Below are 19,632 nucleotides of genomic sequence, written 5' to 3'. Positions count from 1 at the left end.
CCTGAGTAGAGCCAAGCGCACACAGCGAGCCAGGTTCTGCCTTACTTGCTTTGTCAGCAGGTTGTTCTCTGCTTCTGGCATTGGGACTTGTTCAAATGGTATAGTTTCGAAACACCTGGATATCAATAGCTAGAACTTCTGAATCCAAGCCAGAACCGTTTGGGCTTTTAGTTTTACAGGGGTGTGTTTATCTTAAACCGAGCCACAAGCAATTAGCTGCAGAGGGGCACTTGAGATAAGTGCCCTTCCAGGTCAGAAGCACCACTAGTGGGAAGGGTGCCCAGCAGCCCTGCAGCGCCTAACGCTCACAAGAGGGCTTTAACACCTCCCTGAGCTGAGCGCTGCACACACTGGATCCAGGAGAGCTGGCCCCCCATCTGCAGAGCAAGGACGAGTGAACCTGCCAAGAGTTTGGCAGGAGGAGAATGACAAAAAAAACCTCTGAGCACAAGGCATACTGCTTCAAACAGAGAGAAACCCTACCTTACACACAGCGTGAGGATCTCAGCTCTGCTACAACAAGCTGGAGGTGCCTTGCTGTCTTCCTCCGCTCATCTGCTTTCCTCCAGCTTGCTTTCTCAGAAAGGTTATAACAGCTCACCAGGTGACAACTTTGGCTTCATCTCAGATTACCTTTAGAAACTTGGGCCACCTGCAAGGCTATCTTCCACCTCATCTCCTGAAAACAGCCTTCAAATCATGTATGCATCTCCCTAAAACAAAACAGCTGTGTTCTTCAGCCGCAGATCCACAGGTGCCCCAGCTTAGAGCTGCTCCCCACCCTCCCACACCAGCAGCCGCTGCCTGGATGGAGTGCTTCCTTCCACTATGTGCTTATTGCGATGGTGTAACTTGACCCAGTTCCTGTCCATATCCAAAAACTCTCCTTCAATTCAGGTGGTTCTTTAAACGCAAGTTAATTGGTCCACGGGGAGGAACGAATTTGGAGCTCAAAGTATTGCTGACATTGGCACTAAGTTTTCAAGTCTCTGACTGCCAAGCCAGCTGCTCTCCATCAAGCTGCTTTGCAGTGTGATGGTTCTCACTCCAGCAAGGGGCTGCTGAGGATATTTAATTCAGGCTCATTCTGCAATGAAGTCAAGCTCACCAGAGTGTGTGTGAAATCCATCCCTTCTCAACTACCCACACGGACAGCCCCGGGCGAGGGGCTGGGCAGCAGGAATCTGTAATGCAGACGAATGCACCACCCTAGCTCACACCGCACTGGAGCTTTCTGCAGAAACACCAGCGTCGCTGAGTTTGGCTCAGAGGTGGAATTAATTTTGGCAGCTGTTTAGGCAGGGAACCAAGCATCTTTCATTCATGTAATTGACTTTTTAATTCATATATATATATATATATATATATGAAAAAATAATGAAAGAAATGACAGAGTAGCTTTTGCTGTAACTCTGAAACAGAGATCTGTATTAAAAATGGCTCAGTGGCTAAATATACAAAGAGCTACCCTGGGGCAGTAACAGTATTTAGATATAAAATAGGTTATGTGGCTCTCAGATCCTGATCCTTGGCTCAGGGAGAGTCTTCAACATTCAGAAACAAAAGTAAAAAATCAAAACCTCTCCATGTCTGACTTCTGTTGCTCCCCCTGAGACTGTACGGGGCTGTGCCTGTAAGACGGAGTGATGCATTGAACCATGTAATGGTTTGAGCTGGAAGGCACCTTAAAGCCCACCCAATTCCTCCCACTGGATCAGGGGCTCCGAGCCCCATCCAACCTGGCCTGGAACCCCTCCAGGGATGGGGCAGCCACCCCTGCTCTGGGCACCCTGGGCCAGGGCCTCCCCACCTGAACAGCAAAACATTTCCTCCTAAAATCTCATCTCAAGCTCTCCTCTTTCAGCTTCAAACCATCCTGCCTCATCCTCTCCCTGCACTCCCTGATCCAGAGCCCCTCCCCAGCTTTCCTGGAGCCCCTTTCAGCACTGAAAGCTGCTCTCAAGTCTCCCTGGAGCCTTCTCTTCTCCAGGCTGAACAACCCCAACTCCTCCGGCCTGAAAATATATATGTATGTATGTATGTGTATATATATATATATAAACCTTTCCGGTGACTGACCCCTCTCTCCCCAGCTCCTCTCCTTAAACCAAATTCTCCTCTTCCTGCTGAATTAGCTACTTTGAACCCATTCACCTTCTAGCTCTACGAAGCCGTACAGCGCTGGGCAGCCACTGGCTGCCGTGCCCGGCTGTGCCACATCTTTACCCATGCTGCTGAGCAAATAACTTTCATTAAACTAGTAAATGAATATAATAGAGCTCTATGACAATTTGCTACCCGAGCAACGCGGCTCTTTCCCATAATTACCAACTGACTTTCCCATCCAGATGCTCTGCACACAGAGATCTATACCTATATAATATGTATGTGGATACATAATGAATCAAAACAAAGCTTAGGGCCCCTTGGGATGTACGGTGCAGCCTGCCTCACAGACATTAATGAACAGGAAGAGATCAGTAAAAATAACTCTGCCACAGAGGTGCAAAACACATAAAGATATGGTCTGTCTCGCTGAATTCACACCTCTCCTCACTCCACACCCTGTAAGCACTGATGTAAGATAAAAATCTGTTTATTATTTATTATTCATATTATCATAGTGCTGGATTCCTTAGCTGTAGACTAGAAGCTCATAATATTTTATGTGGCAAAACAGCAGCCTGGAGAGACACACACCCCTCCTACCTCGATCTTACAGGTGAGGCAAGCGGCACTGCCTGCCCCGGGGCATGGGCAAGGGGGACAGCCCTGGGGACAGCAGGCTGCCTGGCACGTGCCATGGACACCTTTCTCCTGCAGAGCCATCAACAGCAGGGCAGGATGCCTGAGTCACCCAAGTCAAGCCACCCCGCTTTGCACCTTCTTTCTTCCACACAGGATCCCTACAGCACGTAGCTCGGTCCTGCATGCAACCCTGACCACATGCAACTCATGTAGAGACCTCTGCGGTGGAGCAAACCATCGGTCCATCACTCTTTAATACCCAATCCTTAGTCAGTGTGCCAAATAGACCCCTCGCTGCTTAAAATCAAAGCAAACCGAAGCAGGGACGCGGGATGTCTACATCCCTCAAGCACCGCTCAAGTACCTGCTTGCAGCTCAACTCGATTCCCACTCACTTTCTCCCAGGGCTCCTCGCTTGGAAGCTCTCGCTTTCTTCCCACAGTTTGCGTTCACACTTTGATGGTGCTAATGAGGCTCCTGCCTCTGCAGGCGGAGAACCCACCCAGCCGCCAGGGAAGGGCTGGGTGTGCTGAGGGGCCACATCCTGAGACAGGTCTAGGATAGGCAATTACCATGTGGCAATGAGAGAGCCACGGGGCACCCCTGGGAAAGCCTCTAGCTTTGATTCCTAGGCGCTAGAATCCCAACATACACATGGGATGCACCTACCCCCATTCAACGTCATCGTACTCACAGCCCACGCCTGCTCGCGTCACCGCAGCATGAGGACAGCTGTTCATCTTGCCTTTCTCCAGAAGGAACTTGGCAAACACTTTTCAGTAGACTCCTCCACCATCCCTCGTGCCTAGAAGGTACCCCTCGACTACAGCCTCCTCCCATCCCACTGCTCACGCCAGGCTGGCGTTATCACAGTCCAAACACAAGGGGACTCGAAACTGTACATCCTACGAGTGCTGCTGCTCTCCTGGCGTGCGGGCACAGCCTCGGGCATGGAGCCCTGCCGCTCACAATGGCTTCTTTTTAAGGATATTTAAGGATTATTTTTAATCCTTTAGAAACAGTTAGGTCCACAGACAGAGAAGCCAGCTAATCACAAACGTCTCGCCAACCCGCTTTGTTTCCAGCCCAGTTCTTCCCCTCCAGCCTGCTCTCTTCTGGAAAGGAGTCATTGGCTGTGCCCTATCCTGTCTCTGCTCCCGCTGCTGGAGGGACAGCTGGCCAGAGAGTCACCTAACCCTTACCAGAAGCTTTGTTTTCTAAAACACAAATGGCATTTACAAGTGGAAAGGATTTCCAGCAATAGCACCACCATGTGAGACTTGGAGATGGTTTCTCTGCTTTAAGCCGATCGCAGCAGCCTGGCTGGGTTCAAAGCCATTCTCTGCTGGGGAACGGCAAGCTGGTGGACAGCAGTTCATTGCAGTTGCGTTGGCATCATCCACAAAAAGCCTTGGATATGCTGGAAAGCAGCACTGCATATGGAAAGGAGTTTGTTAAACATCCTCCTCCAAGGAGAGGTTCAAGCTGTGTCAGAAAGCTGCCATCAGGATATGGGGGTACTGGGGCTGGCATGAACCAACCTGCCACAAAGCCACAGCTCTCACCACCCACCAGAAAGACAGTTGTGTTTCTCCCCATCTTTGAGGAGACCTTATAGCGACCTTCCAGTACCTGAAGGGGCTACAAGAAAGCTGTGGAGGGACTGTTTACAAAGGTTTGTGGTGACAGGACGAGGGGCAATGGGTATAAACTGGAGAGGGGCAGATTTAGACTGGACATAAGGAGGAATTTCTTCACTATGAGGGTGGGGAGGCCCTGGAACAGATTGCCCAGAGCAGTGGTGGCTGCCCCATACCTGGAGATGTTCAAGGCCAGGTTGGATGGGGCTCGGAGCCCCTGATCCAGTGGGAGGTGTCACTGCCCATTGCAGGGGGGTGGAAATGGATGAGCTTTGAGATCTCTTCCAACCCAAACTATTCTATGATCTTGGATCGCAGCCCTGCAAGGAAGCATTTGTACCTCCCCACAGGGTCTGACACTGATATTTTACTTCTATGGCATCCAGAGGACTGCCTGCACCTTCATCATCAGTGGCGCTACCCCCCTTTAAAATGTTAATGTTAAATAACACTGCCTTGTGGGATCTTCTCTGCAGTGTCTTTAGCAGAATTATGTATGTCTGCTGGGAACTGGGGAAGCTCAACTAAATGGTCCACAATTCTGTTCATTGCCATTATCATTCATTTTTGCCTTACGCGTTTTTAGTGCTCAGTGCTCCTTCCTTGCTTCAGCCTCCCCAGCTCAGACACACCAAGGTACAAACTGCATTGGACAAGGCAGAAGCACACGGCGCAGCTGTGGAGCCTTCACTCACTAAACTACCAGCTTGGTATCATAAACGCCTGGTAAGGGTAATTAAATGGGGATGCAATGCCACACAAATGATGCTTTGCCACAAAGGTCTGTGATAGGTACGAAACAGAGCGGTACTAAACACCCACAGGGATGCAGAAAAACTGGATGCATCATATCACAGACCCATAGAATGGTTTGGGCTGGAAGAGACCTCAAAGCCCATCCAGTCCCACCCCCTGCCATGGGCAGGGACACCTCCCACTGGATCAGGGGCTCCAAACCCCATCCAACCTGGCCTGGAACCCCTCCAGGGATGGGGCAGCCACCACTGCTCTGGGCACCCTGGGCCAGGGCCTCCCCACCCTCACAGCAAAACATTTCTGCCTAAGATGTCATCTCAATCTCCCCTTTTTCAGCTTAAAACTATTCCCCCTCGCCCTGCCCCTGCACTCCTTGGGAGATCAAGAGCCCCATCCCAGCTTTCTGTAGCCCCCATGGCGTGCAGGCACATCTCCAGTCTACCTCTTCCCACCTACTTCAGCACGCAGAGCTAAACGCCAGTGCTTTCCCATAGGTCCACATGCTCTGGAGGATTGCAAGAACATTTTCTTGACATTATGGTTCCACAATCAGCACAGATGTGGGAGATCCACACCCCTCTAGGTGTTCCAGACCTTTAAAAACATGCCTAGAAACAAGGACAAACATCCTAAACTGGCACTTCTAGTGACACCCCACCATGAGTTTGTATTTCTGGAGACTGGACCGCACGCTGCTTCTCTGGTGGATGAAGCCCTACCACAAGCGCTGGGACAGCAGCGCAGATTGCTTCATTTATCAGCTGAGCAGGAGGTGGGTGCACGTCCACTGGGTATGGGGTAGAACACCAAGCTTCAGCAAACGAGATACCCTCGATGCTAGAGCTGCACCTTGCCTTTTGTGTGGAGTCTGCAAAGTTGGGAGGCAGAGGGAGGGAAGGGATTTGAACAGAGGCAATTACAGAAAAAGAGCATTTAAAAGGGCTGAAGGAGGCCTTGCAAGGAGTTTGTCAGTAGATCGTATGTCAGTGCTACCCAGCCTACTGCTAGTTAGGGCAATGCCACGTATAAACTACAACGTCGGCTTGTATATGAATTTTAAATGAGCTGTTAGTAAAACCAATGAAGCTAGCAAGAGAATACCAATGCAGGGCTCTGACGGTTTGCTCTACAAGACCAAGTAAATAACTCAGTAAATAACTCAAGTGAATTTCCTGACACTTTATTGAGCATGAGTGAACAAACAAAAAACAAACTGAGAATTAATTCTATAGCCAGGATATGCTGTAGGAAACCAGAGCTAGGGAGATCATAGAATCCTAGAATGGCTTGGGTTGGAAAGGACCTTAAAGCACATCCAGTCCCACCCCTGCCATGGGCAGGGACACCTCCCACTGGATCAGGGGCTCCAAGCCCCATCCAACCTGGCCTGGAACCCCTCCAGGGATGGGGCAGCCACCACTGCTCTGGCAAACAAGACAGACACAGCTTTGGATAAAGCGTGTGGGTCAGTGTTTTTCCTCACAAAGGTCTCCAGAACAATGCAGCCTAAGAACTTCTTCTAGGACTGGATCAGTAGGGAACGCAGAGTTTGAGACCAAAGAAAAAGGCTGGAAAAAAGGTTAGCACCACTCTTTTTTCTTCTGTATCAAGGAGAGAAATAGAGCATACGAGTCTACAGATTACTCCTGTGCATGCCAAAGGCACAGGGAAGGTCACCCTGTAGCCTATATTCTGCTCTCTTTTTTGCATAGATGATGCCTCTAAAGCTCACTGCAATGCAACACTCATTGCTGGTCCCATCCAGGCTTGCAAAACCTCCTGTCGCTGCGTGTGCAAAGATTAAGCAATCTGCTGCCTAGAGACTCCACTGAGAGATATCTGGGCCAAGATCCACCCGAAACCCCAAGAAAGCAGCAGAAGGGAAGCTTAGAGCTTAGTTCACAAGCTGAGCCAAGTGCCCCCGACTCAGCACCATCAGGCCTCCCATCCTGGAAGATGAACACAGCAGGCAATCATCTCTTCAAGCTACTTGGTGAAGAACCCAGCCACGACGTTGTCTACGTTCACCTCACATCACTAATCGAATAACTGTGCATTTAAGCAGTCCATTACCAGACGTTTTTCAGAATTGTTTTAAATGTTAGCTTGTGTTTTCTTTGAATATTTAAATGTTCACACTGCTCTGTTTTCTTCTTCTATGCAGTACATTGATTTATGCTGCCAGATACCGTATCTCCCTGCTTTGCTAAAAGCATGCATTTGGGAATGATTTCAGGGCTCCTAGTAATATTTTTTCTCTCCTTTTATTTTGTACTTTATTTTTTATTAACTTTTTTTTTTTTTGTTGTTGGATATATTGTTAAAATAAAAAAGTGTCTTGAAGAAACAAAACCAGAACTCCAACCCCCTCTTTGCCCATCTGTTTCAGATACCATTTGCGGAGAAGGCAGCTCTGAGGCCACAAGCAAAGCAAATGCAGATGTGCACCAACATATCTACCTGAGCTTCCCCTCGCTCTGTAAATTCTTGCTTTAGGCTCCTGGGTGGGAATCAGCTGCATCCAAGGTTGGGACTGCTGGAATCCCACTATCAGGATGCAGAAGGTGACTGGAGGCAGCTGTGAGTGCAGGGTCTCTTCCATTTAACTATCTGGCACAAAAGCCAAGACCTCCAGTGCCTTTTAGAAGGATCGGTGAAGTTCCTTCCCATTCCCTCAAAAACATTACACCTTCTTCAAAATCTTGACTTCCGCACTGCCTTTGCAACATCCCAATACAGGCTCTTCAGTCCTAGGAGGATTCAACAGACAGCTTTGCCCTGTGCAGACTATAGAAATCCAGCATTTCCATCCTGGACCAGGAAGCAATAGTTTAAGGGCAACCATGTCTGGAGCAGCTCCAGTATTTTTACAAAGGAAAGTCAAAAGCCAAGAATTGCTAAACGAGTGAGGATTTTAAAAATGGAAAGATGGACACAAGAGAGCATGACCTCAGCACGAGCATGTTGAAAATCACAGGTAGAAGAGTCTCTGAGATGGAGAGCAAAGCACCAGCAGATCACTTTTTTTACCAGGAAAAATGTTTTGCTGTGAGGGTGGGGAGGCCCTGGCCCAGGGTGCCCCGAGCAGTGGTGCCCCATCCCTGGAGGGGTTCCAGGCCAGGTTGGATGGGGCTTGGAGCCCCTGATCCAGTGGGAGGTGTCCCTGCCCATGGCAGGGGTGGAACTGGATGGGTTTTCAGTTCCCTTCCACCCCAAACCATTCCGTGATTCTATGATCATTGCTGGGTTACTGCACAGCAGCCCAACCACCAGCACCGCAGCCCTCAGCCTCCGCAGGTACACGATGCGAAGGAGGAGATGCTTGTGTTTAACCAGCATGTGCTCTGCTCTTCACCACCACGCGTCCCTGCCGAGTGCCCAGGCACACAGTTTTGTACCTGTACGAAGCAGTAGGACCGGGATACAGGAACCATGTCTGTGTTCAACTGTGTGAGTAATTTCTATTCCGGATATGCCTCCGGGCCCCAGCAGTGTGTCAAGATCTTCACTCAGCAGCAGATCACAGACGGCAGTGCTAGTACTTGGACAGAGGGAGGGAGGCAGTTGCTTATGCTTCCCCTGAACTCACAGTCATCCCGGCTTCTTCTTGCTGGCCCTCAGGGGTCAGCACTGATGTGACCTCACAGCAGCCACCATCACTCTGTTTAGGGAGCCCCCGAACATGCACCAAGCTGAGACAGCAGCCAATCTCACCTGGTCATCCCCCCCGGTGCAGCGCAGCACAGATTTTCATTGCCAGTCCTCAACCAGGAACTCAAAAGCACCACCCCACCTCTCCCAAAGGCCTCCCAGTTTCACTCTGGGTTGTGCTGTGAAGGTGGACAACTTCACCAGTTCTCATGCTGGTTTGCAGCCCAGCGCTGCTACGCACGATGCCACTTCCCCTCGCACTCCCAAGGACCCACAGAGCTTTCCCCACAGAAGCAGATGGCCGGGGTATGAGGCGTAATGAAGAATCTTTCACCTCCAGCATCCTGATAATTTACTGTCCATCCCCATCCCCATCTGCTGGCTCAAGTGGAGGATCTGCCGATCAACATGAAATGCAGTTTGTGGAGCTTCAGCACTATGCAGCACGAGTGCTCCACATGAATCACAGAGGAGGGAAAATAAACCACCCAGCCACCCTTCCCAGACTCCTGCCAGCACCGACCCTCCCTTGCTATATTTCTGAGCTGCTCCATGATCCACTAGCAGAGGCGAGAAGTAATTTTACTTCAAGTGTCACCTGTGAAAGTTGCAAATGGGGACAGGGATAGATTAGCTTCTTATCTGCAAGAAATAGTTAATTAAACCAGCTAGTAGCTCCAGAGAGAACAGTCAGAAAAGCAGTTTCCTTTCTAAACTACAGAGCAAGGTGTCAATCCTATGAAGCAAGCTTCCTTACAAAGTTTCTGGATGCATTTCTTTTCTCTAATCCACACAGGCAGCAGGCGAAGATGATGGTGCTTCTTCCCGACCACCTTTTAGTAAAGCCCAGAAGAGACAGAATGCAGAAGACTTTCTCACAAATGAAGCATTTTGGGGTTATTAGTGCCCTCATGGCACTGCTTAATCAGATTCAGTTTGGGCTCGAAAAATCCTTGCTCATCAATGTGGGGGCAAATACATTTGTGACAAAAAACCTGTTCCTTTCATGTGGAGCTTAGGAGAGCATTGAGACAGGTAAGATGTAGGGGGGACCAATTTTCCTTCCTCAGTACCTCTTCAAGGAGTGGTTTTCACTTCAAATTTATACAGAAAGAGATTCCCATCAGGTAACATCACCATAAAAGTCAATGCAAACGCGTACACTCACCATAAACCACGCAAGTTACAAGACGAAGGAGAGAACCTTTCCAAAACACAGCGGGGGACACCACAACTCAGCAAGGGGCTCAGCCCCACCTGGGCAGGGAGCACACCACCGAGGCAAAGCTTGTCTCCCCTTGTCCAAGCATTTCAGCGCAGAGTGGCCCAAAAGATGAGTGGAAGAATGGTTAAACGCAGGTCAGAGCAAAGTTGGTACTCACCGATCCTCAGGGAGTGGGGGCTGGCAGCGATCCTCATCAGCCACAGCAGAAGGAGCACCAGAGGCGCCAAGACACGGGGCATCTTCTATAAATCCTCATGGAGTCCTTCGGTGTTCTGGGCATGACATAACTCTGCAGAGAGAGGACACACAGCACCGTGAGCACCTCTGCTCTCAAAGCAGCGACGCAGCAGGATGACACTGCTTCCAGCTTGCCAAGCACTTGGGACAAGGAGTCTGTTTACCAAAGGAGGAGGACGAAGCTATTTACAGCCTATGAATTATTCAGGGATTGGACTCAAACAGGGAGAAGAGCTTCTAACAAAAAATGGAAAGAAACACAAGGAAAAGTCCAAATATTTCATCTCGGCACTTTTAATGTTTCCACAAAAACAAGTGGAAATCAATATTGAGTTGTGTCTCTAATTTCTCTTAGAAATGCCCCCTCCCCTTTTTTTTTAACTCAAAGCAGCCTACAAATTTATATATAATCATAGAATGCTTTGGATTGGAAGGGACCTTTATAGGTGACCCAGGCCAACCCCCCTGCAAGAGCAGGAACATCTTTAACTCGATCAGGTTGCTCCAACCTGACCTTGAGTGTTTCCAGGGATGGGGCCTCCCCTTCTTCCCTGGGCAACCTGATATAATACCGACATCTGGTCTTCAGATAAGACAAATCACTTTCATTACCAAAACGGAATTTGAGGGATGGGAGTGAGAGACAGAGACTCACCTCGGCCACCAAGCTAGAAACCAATCCTTTGTCTTGCTCCAGCCCCAATGACAGCCACCACCTTCCTATCCACCCTTCCTATCATGTGCAAGAGGATTCAGGACAAGACCAAGAGAAAACCACTTATTCCCTCCTCTTGCAAAGTAACACCACCCCAACACACAGAAGTTTAACGTCGAAAGTCCAGACACCATCAGAATGACGAGCAGAGATCCACAAACCTGTCATTAATACAGATACTGGCCCTGGCGGTCACACAGCAGACTCCCACTGAGCAGTTAAACAAGTTTTTAACAAATATAATTTTAAACAGCTACGTAGAGGGTAAATTTCACTTTATAGGAGAAATGGTTGTCCCTCAAGTTGATAAAATTATCTCCACAGGCAGCAATGTCCTTAAATGCTGACTTTGAGTATTTCAGCTGTTACCTTATCTCTCCCTTCTCCAATTTTCTGGCAAACATTCTCACACCGTTGCATTTGTCTAATTCTTGGGCCAAATAGTGAAGTCCCGAGACAAGCAAAGTCTTTAATCTGTCTTTGAAGCTACCAGGAGTTTTGTGCAAGAAAGATGTAGCTTCTAACTTGCAATTTTCCAATTCCTCTATTTTTAGATTACATTTAGGCTTCTTCCATCTCATCACAGCACTTCACAGAGGGGCTGTCCTCTTCTCACAGACAGGGCAGGGAGGCACAAGAAGCATTCACACACGGCCAGAGAAATGAAGGTAAGGCAGGGGCTGAGCAGGGAACTGAAAGTAGCCCTGCTGAGGAGGACTTGGGGTGCTGGTGGGTGAGAAGCTCAATATAAGCTGGAAATATGCACTTGCAGCCCAGAAAGCCACCTGTGTCCTGGGCTGTATACAAAAAAAGTGGGACCAGCAGGGAAACAGAGGGGATTCTGCCCCTCTCCTCCGCTCTGGTGAGACCTCATGTGGAGCCCTGCATTCAGTTCTGAAGTCCTCAGCACAGGACGGACATGGATCTGTTGGAGTGAGTCCAGCAGAGGTCACAGAGATGGTCCAAGGGCTGGAGCACCTCCCCTCCAAGGACAGGCTGAGAGAGTTGGGGATGTTCAGCCTGGAGAAGAGAGGGCACTGGGGAGACCTTGGAGCAGCTTCCAGTACTGAAAGGGGCTCCAGGAAAGCTGGGGAGGGACTTCTTACAAGGGCATGGAGTGATAGGACGAGGGGGAAGGGCTTTAAATTGGAAGGAAGATTTAGATTAGACATTAGGAAGAAATTCCTCATGATGAGGATGGGGAAGCCCTGGCACAGGTTGCCCAGAGAAGTTGTGGCTGCCCACAGTGTTCAGAGTCAGGTTGGATGGGTCTTTAAGCAACCTGATGTAGTGGGAGGTGTCCCTGCCCATGGCAGCAGGGTTGGAACTGGACGATCTTTAAGGTCTCTTCCAACTCAAACCCTTCTATGATCTCCAATCCTTGGAGCTTGATCTTTATCTGGATCACATCTCCCTTGGGAAGCTCCCACCAGCAGCCCTGCCTTCTTAGTCCCAGTTCTCTCAGTTCAAGAAAACTGAGGGACCCCATGCTCACGCACCAGCTGGACATTCTGAAGAGTATCCCGATTTCAGAAATTGCGTGCTCAACACACTGTTAAAAAGCAGAAGCTGCCAAAACCCCTCTGGAAATCATTAACTACCTCCAAGAAGGCCAAAGGCAATTTTCTCTTTTTTAAAAAAACCTGGGAATTATAGAGCAATGCCTAGTGAGGAAAACAACTGAAAGGTTAAGCGCATGGTAAGTTGGTTACTTAGAAGCATTGGCGGCGGCAGAGACAGATTGTGGAGCAACATATCATTTGAACACTTTGAAGCAGCTATTTCAGAACTTTCCAAGTTATTGACAAAACAGCAGGATGGCATCAAATTTACTCACACCGGTATTACAGCCCAGGCTGGGCAAGCGGCGCTTGCAGTTCTGAAGTCGCACATGATCACACGTTCCTTCCCTCTCAACCCTTCCCTGCAGAGCCAGAGGAGGAGCTGGGGGGACCTCGAGAGGAGCTTGAGGTCTGCACCCCAAGGAAGAGCATCGTGCTTGGGACCAGCTCCAAAGCTGCTACCTAAGACTAACAGTCTTGTTTTCCTCCTTTGGGTCCCACTCTAGGCATGCTTTCAGTGCAGAAGATGCCCTGAGCAGTCCTTGCCAGCCAACGATGATTAACAATTACATGTCTACTACCAAAGCATCTGATATAGGACCTCAAATGTGTTTTGCCTTCCACTGGTCCCTCCTGCCTGGCTAAGGTTGTCTAGAAGAGACTTACTAGAGCCATCGGAAAGAGAGAAGCAGAGAAAGGCTCCAAATGAATCTTCAGGGACCTCAAGAGGAGGTTGAGGTCTGCACTGTGAGGAGCAGCATCATACTCAGGACCAACTCCAAAGCTGCTACCTAAGACTCACATTCTTGTTCTTCTTTGTGTCCCACTTCTTCCACCACTACCCTAGGCGTGCTTTCAGTGCAGAAGATGTGCACTTCTCCACAACACTGGCGACATCCATCTAATATCATCTCGCAAGGAGTTTTAAGATCGTGTCTTTGTGCAGATAAATACAGTGATCCCACCTGCAGCAGACACTTTGCATTTGAAAAGGCAGCCACCAAGGGAAAAGCAGGACAGCAGCCTACGTATGCCTCTGGACTAGGGCAAAGAAAAGGGGGTTAAAAAACACCAGTTTCCAGCCAAAAAAAAGTGAAGGGAAATGCCTGCCTGCCATTTAAGAAGATGCCAGAGTTAACATCGCTGTTGCTCCCTGCCAAAGCCCTGTGGAATCATCGTGCTGCAATGAATGGTCCTCATTTTAGACTCTGGAAGGACAAACTGCACCAGGGTAAGCTCTCCAGGGACCCTAAAAACACCCAAGGTCTGGGAAAGGGTCTCAGGGCTTTCAGCTCTGAGGGACAGACCTCAAGGCCACCTCTCCTGTTTGTAGCCTGGTTTGGTGAAGAGGCCATGTACAAGATTCCCAGAGAAGCAGCTGCCTTTGCATCACCAGCTCTGAGTTAATAGTAAAGCTAAATAATAAATACAGGGCGCCCGCTGTGCTGTGTTACGTGAGCGGCAGGGTTGTAATTACCTAGAACATGGAGCACAGAGGGATGCTGCATTCACCTACCGCATTCCCCACTGCTAGGAACGGCTTCCCAGTATTTTGATTTTTGAGCACGAACCTAAGGAACAGCTGTCAGCAATAGAAATACACCTTGGGGTTCAGCAGACAGCAGAAATACACGGGCCCATGCCCATAGACCATCTGGTTGATGGAGGTACTTGCAAAATACCCAGGGAATGCAACACAAGGATGCTCCTCCACCTGCGCTACCGAGCAGTGGGAATAGGCACTGGAATTCAAGATGTAGGATGACAGGGAAAAGAAAGAGAGAGGATTTTTAGCCCTAGCCTAACAGCATGGTTTCTATTCTCAAAGGGACAAAGGTATTTCAGTCCTCATGGCTCTCGTCATCTCCTCAGTCTCCAAGTTCCTCCTGCCTCTTACTCTCTAAATTCAAGCATGAAAGGGTTGTAAACACAGTTCAAACCCATTCACCGTAAAGTAATTTTTGCCTTGCTGAGCTACCCATCCTCCCAACAGCTTTTCCTTCCTCCCAGCTGCAAGGCGCGTCTGTCTCTCTCTCATCTCCCCATGAGAAGCTATCAAATATGCTTTCTGCTCAGGTGCAGTCCTGAATCAGAGGTAGGAACTGGGTAGATTCCAGTGTAGCCCTAAATTTCACACAGAGAGGGAAGGAAGCTGACATTCTTCTTTCATGCAACACAAAGCAGGAAGCCTTAGAAGTCAAGAAAATACTTAAAAATGGTTTGGGTTGGAAGGGACTTTAAAGCTCATCCGGTTTCAACCCTATGCCACGGGTAGGGACACCTCCCACTGGATCAGGCTGCCCATAGCAACCCTAAGTCCTTCTCTCAAGAGCCACTCTCAATCCATTCTCCACCCAGCCTGTATTCGTGCTTGGGGTTGCCCCAACCCACACGCAGGACCTTAAGAGAATGAGGATATTTAGCAACTTGCACTAATTCTTGTGCATGGGTAGATGACTTATCCCAACTCACCATTCCCACAGCTTGCTGGAAATAAATCAAACCAACTTCCTTTAGTAAAGTTTGCATCAAAAACACAAGAACTTTTGTCAGCCTGGGTATTTACAGCTATTGCATCAACAGTTCCTCTTTGCTGTACTGGCGGGCGTGCTATGACAGCAAGCAAGCCTGGTTGATGGAGAGCTGTTTATAAAGCAATCTGAATCTGCTACTCCCAAAAGGAGTAGGCTGGGTAAAAAACAGTTCCCTAGGTCCTTCAGGGTGGTACATGAATTGCTGAATAGCTGGTGGATCTTGGGCTGGCCTCCGGCTTCTCCCTGCACAGCACAAGCAAGGAATTCTTTTCCTGCTAAGCCCTTTTTCATCTTTAGCTCTGAAAATTCAGGAGAATAAAATAAATCAAGACCACCATGAACAGTTTTGAATTCTCGCTGGAGATAAAAGTCTCTAAATACCAAGCAGAATTATGGACGATTTGCTTCTCAGAGGAAGCAACTTGCTTCTGAAACTACTTATACATTTTTAATGACTGTGTGAGATGGTGCTCTTCTGCGCTGCTATCACCGCGTCTTCCTGATATTTTGAGATCTTAAAATTCTTCGACAATACAGCAGAAGCCAAAAGGCAGAATAACATGTTAAATCACAATAAAATTCTCCAGAAGCTGCCACACTGATAGTGAAGAGATCCATGCGCACCAGCCACCTCTCTTCTCTCTCTTTTCTTCCCCCTGCCCACTCTGCTAAGGACAGTGAAGAAATCCAGGTGCATTGCTATTTCTGTTCACACTTTCAAAGATGTTGCCACCCTGTGAAATCTGTTTACCACCTGCCCTACCACATCCATCCCCTGGCAAGGTGGGGAGCCCTGGCGATGGGCTGCATCCCAGCAGGACGCGGCACTGCAGCTCCAGCTGCACTGCGCTCCCGGTCCTGGAAGGCAGTGCCAGGAGCAGGCTTTCAAAACGCTCCACCGTGTGCTTTATCCTGATGCAACCTCCATTTCCCAGCACTGCAACCCCCCCTATGCCATCCTCTGCGAGCTCACTGAGAAACCACAAACACCCTTAAAAAATTGGCAGCAACTTATCCAGGCAATGGGGAGGCAGACTTTTACCCAACTGCCAGTTTGGAGGTGGCTTCGGTGTTAACGGATCTTTCTGTGCATCACCAGAAGCTTGATGAATGGTGAGAAAACGCAGCTCCAGCAAAGCTAGAGTGATCCTCACAGCTGAGACAACAAATTTAACAGCTGCAGAGCTGCAAGGAATTCTGAAAAACTGTCAGGAAATATCAACAAACAACTCAACAGAGCCTTTTTCATTCTTTTGACAAGCAAAAAAGAGCTATTTCCTTTTGTAAAGCTTCTGCAGAGAAGCTAAATTTTAAATGAAACTGACAAGAGGGAAAGAAGCTGAAAACCATTCCAACAGGTGACTGTTGCTGGGCTTGAGCAAGAGCCGGTGTGTCTCAGGGGGAGGAACTAAACTGCAAGCCTGCCCCAGGGATACAGAGCTGCAAGTTCAATTAAACTGAAAAATCACTCCATTTAAAGCTATGAACAATATGTTTTCCTCTGCAAAATGCACGATTAGCATGGGTAAATCATTACCGCTAGGTATTGTTGCAGTCAAAACCTCAGCAAGATTGAGAGAACGATCAGACGTTTATAAAGAGAATGAACAGCTAGAATTACAAGAGTAAAGTTTGAGGTTTTTAAAACAAGAGAAAATAAGATTTTGGATGGCGTGTAAACCCTTCATGCTGCAAGGCACAGGCTAACACGCCGTGTGAGAGGGTTGGAAGAATCAGCCCTCGGGGCAAGGCTCCCTACACTGCTTCTGGAAGCAGCCAGTACTAAAAAAAGGATGCTTAACAATACCAAGCACAGCGCTGTTCCAGTCTAGCAATTTCTGTGTTCCTATAAAAACTACGTCTCCTTTTAGATTTCACCAGCATTAAAGAGCCTGCTTTACTTTCCATCACCTCGCCTCTCCTCACATTGTCCTCACAATATTCGCACTGTGGTTCGCGGGGGATGAACTCTCCCGAGGCGAGAGACAGACCAGTGGTATCTCTCTTCCCCAGGTGCCGGAGGGATTAAAGGACCTCCGACTCTCCATCACACCACAGTGACGGCTCAGCTCCGTGAAGGCCACGCTGTTGGCACTGGAGTAGGTGACACTCAAGGGAAGGTGATATTGGTGATAAACACCTGCTCAGCTGATATATAAAGTGGATTTTTTTTTTTTTTCAGTTCTCCTAGCTGTGTTCTTTTATCTCTCTCTCTTTCTTTTTTTTTCATCCCCCCCTCTTCGTGACTTCCAGAAAAAGCAGCAAGAAACTTCAAGGAGAAAAGAATTCTGGAGGCAGTGAGGCAGAAGGACGAATGCATTCCTGACATTTCTCATTCCCGTGGATTATTTGCTTTAACTTTCTCTCTTCACAATCCTGAGTTCTCCCTTGTCTCACCCTTCTCAATCCTCTCCAGCATTAGCAAAGCCTGATCAACTTCTCCTATCATTGCTTCGAGATAAAAGCACTACGTCCTCATACAAGCTGCACACCGGCTCAGCTATCTCCAAGGGAGATTTTTCCCCAGCATTATCACCCACAGACCTGCAAAGGCAGGGAGCCTTCAGCGGTTACAGCTTCAGGCTGAGTCACAGGACATCTTCATTCAATTATCCGCCCCTCCGCAGCCTTGTCACACAGCCTGTCAGGGCCCCCGGCGTCGGTCAATACTTGCAAGTTTTATTGGCGCAGTGAAGTGAATTGTAAGTGTGAAAACCTCACCTTCCCCCTCAGAGTCGTGCTTGCAGAAGTCCCATTACAGACACCGACTTGACAGCATTAAACCTCATTTGTCGGGGCAGCTTATTATATTCGAGGACCGAGGGTAAGCTGATTCCCTGCTAGGAGGTTTTGCCGGTACAACCGCAATGGGAAACGCTTTCAGGCACATGGAAAGATGCAGTCTGAGCGCTGCTGGCTCCTCTCCTCCTGCTCTGCTTCACATGGCGCAGCAAAGGGTCTCCAGCCCTGGAACGGTTAAAAAAGCATGTAGATGTGGCACTTTGGGACATGGTTTAGTAGGCACGGTGGGGTTGGGTTAACGGTTGGACTGGATGAGCTGAGAAGTCTTTTCCAACCGTAATGATTCTATAACGCCTTCGAGCACCACAGCAACAAAATCCCGTGGCTGCTGAGGAATCCGACACCAAGGTGCATAACAGGACAGCTGCACAGCACAACAGGCAGAACAGCTCAACATACGACAGCACAAGGACCATTGGGCAGGGCTGTTTTAGTCTAACCCTGCCCTACCTTCCCCAGCCGAGCCACCTGAGCCACGCTTCCGCAGCGGGGAGCTGGGATGGACAAGCTCTGGACAGCTTCAGAGCACGACAAACACGATGCTGCCCTCAGCTGCCCCATCCCTCTGCCAGAACTCACTGCTCCTGGTAGCCAAATGCCAGCTCTGCCCGCGCCTCAGCCTCTGCAGCTCACAGCCTGGCACCGTAGCTTATAGGCGATGGTTTACACTGCAGGCAGGGCAGCCAAGGCGAGGAGACACGGGGCACCCGCGCGTGGGGAAAAACGAGACCAGTAACCATCCAAACCATTCCAGTATGACCCTCCCGAGTTCATCTACCAAAAGGCTCCCTGGCTGTGACAATTCACTTCTCACTGGGAAAAAAAAAAAAACAATGAAAAGAGGAAACTAAGATCATGTGCAATTTTTTTCTTCCTCTCCGGTGCCTACAATTTATTTTTATTAACAAACAATAGCAGTTAAAAGCACTGTGGTCTCACACAGCGATGTCTGCTCTACCCACTGCAGACATTCTTAATTGGCTCGAAGCTGTTATCTTAAAGGAAAAATCACGACTAGCCTGGGGGAAGGCAAGTGTCTGTAGGTGGAAGGAGAAAGGCAGATTTTCTTCCAGCTGAGGAGGACAGCAAGCTGCCATCGCACAAGCGCCAGGGTTGTCCCCACCAACATCGCTCCTCTGATCTAAGCACTGTGAGTCATGACATCACCTCCACCTTTTCACCATTTTAAACACACTAATAATGAACATCGCAAGGCTGAGGGGTCTCTGCATTGGATAAAGTTTCTGGAGACCTCATTGCAGTCTGCATCTTCCACACAAGGGGAGGAGCAGGTGCTGAGCTCTTTCTCTGGACCTGAGGGAATGGCAGGGAGGTGTACCAGGGGAGGGTTAGGTTGGTCACTGGGAGAAGGTTCTTCTCCCAGAGGGTGGTGGAGCACTGGAACAGTGCTTCCCAGGGAAGCAGTCACGGCACCAAGCCTGACAATATTCCAGGAGCATTTGCCCAACGCCCTCAGCCCCACGGTGTGAATGTTGGGGTTGTCCTGTGCAGGGACAGGAGCTGGACTGGATGATCCTTGTGGGTCCTTTCCAACTCAGGACTTTCTATTATTTGATGACTCTAAATCATCTAAAAAGAAGCAAGAAGAGCTTTGTTTGCCTCCACACACCTGGCACTCACAAAAGCCTTGGTGTACAGCCTCACATCAACGCTTTCTCCCACATGAAGAAGCCGGGGCTCTCGTATCAAACATTACACCACATTTATTCAGCAAAAGACTCCTACCCACTCTGCAGGTCAT

The 19,632-nt window shown here is 48.9% G+C and overlaps 1 protein-coding gene across 2 annotated transcripts in view; it reads right to left on the bottom strand.

Annotated features, from left to right (window-relative positions):
• The window catches only part of GRIK4 (glutamate ionotropic receptor kainate type subunit 4), a 143,476-nt gene extending 125,525 nt beyond the window's left edge, over nucleotides 1-17,951 (bottom strand). Inside the window, exons 1-2 of one of the 2 annotated variants that reach the window (XR_008453417.1) lie at nucleotides 17,790-17,951; nucleotides 10,178-10,309 (exon numbers count right to left, since the gene is read on the bottom strand). Coding sequence is in view for 1 of the 2 variants with exons in the window: in XM_009569883.2 (XP_009568178.2) it covers nucleotides 10,178-10,259 (82 nt within the window). In the remaining variant the exon portion in view is untranslated. The remainder of the gene's footprint in view (nucleotides 1-10,177; nucleotides 10,310-17,789) is intronic. The other variant, XM_009569883.2, reaches the window with a different exon arrangement.
• Between the last annotated feature and the right edge of the window lie 1,681 nt (nucleotides 17,952-19,632).

This window comes from Cuculus canorus, chromosome 23 (genome assembly GCF_017976375.1).
Source record: "Cuculus canorus isolate bCucCan1 chromosome 23, bCucCan1.pri, whole genome shotgun sequence".
In the NCBI taxonomy this organism is placed as follows: Eukaryota; Metazoa; Chordata; class Aves; order Cuculiformes; family Cuculidae; genus Cuculus; species Cuculus canorus.
This window is presented reverse-complemented; position numbering and strand designations above follow the sequence as displayed.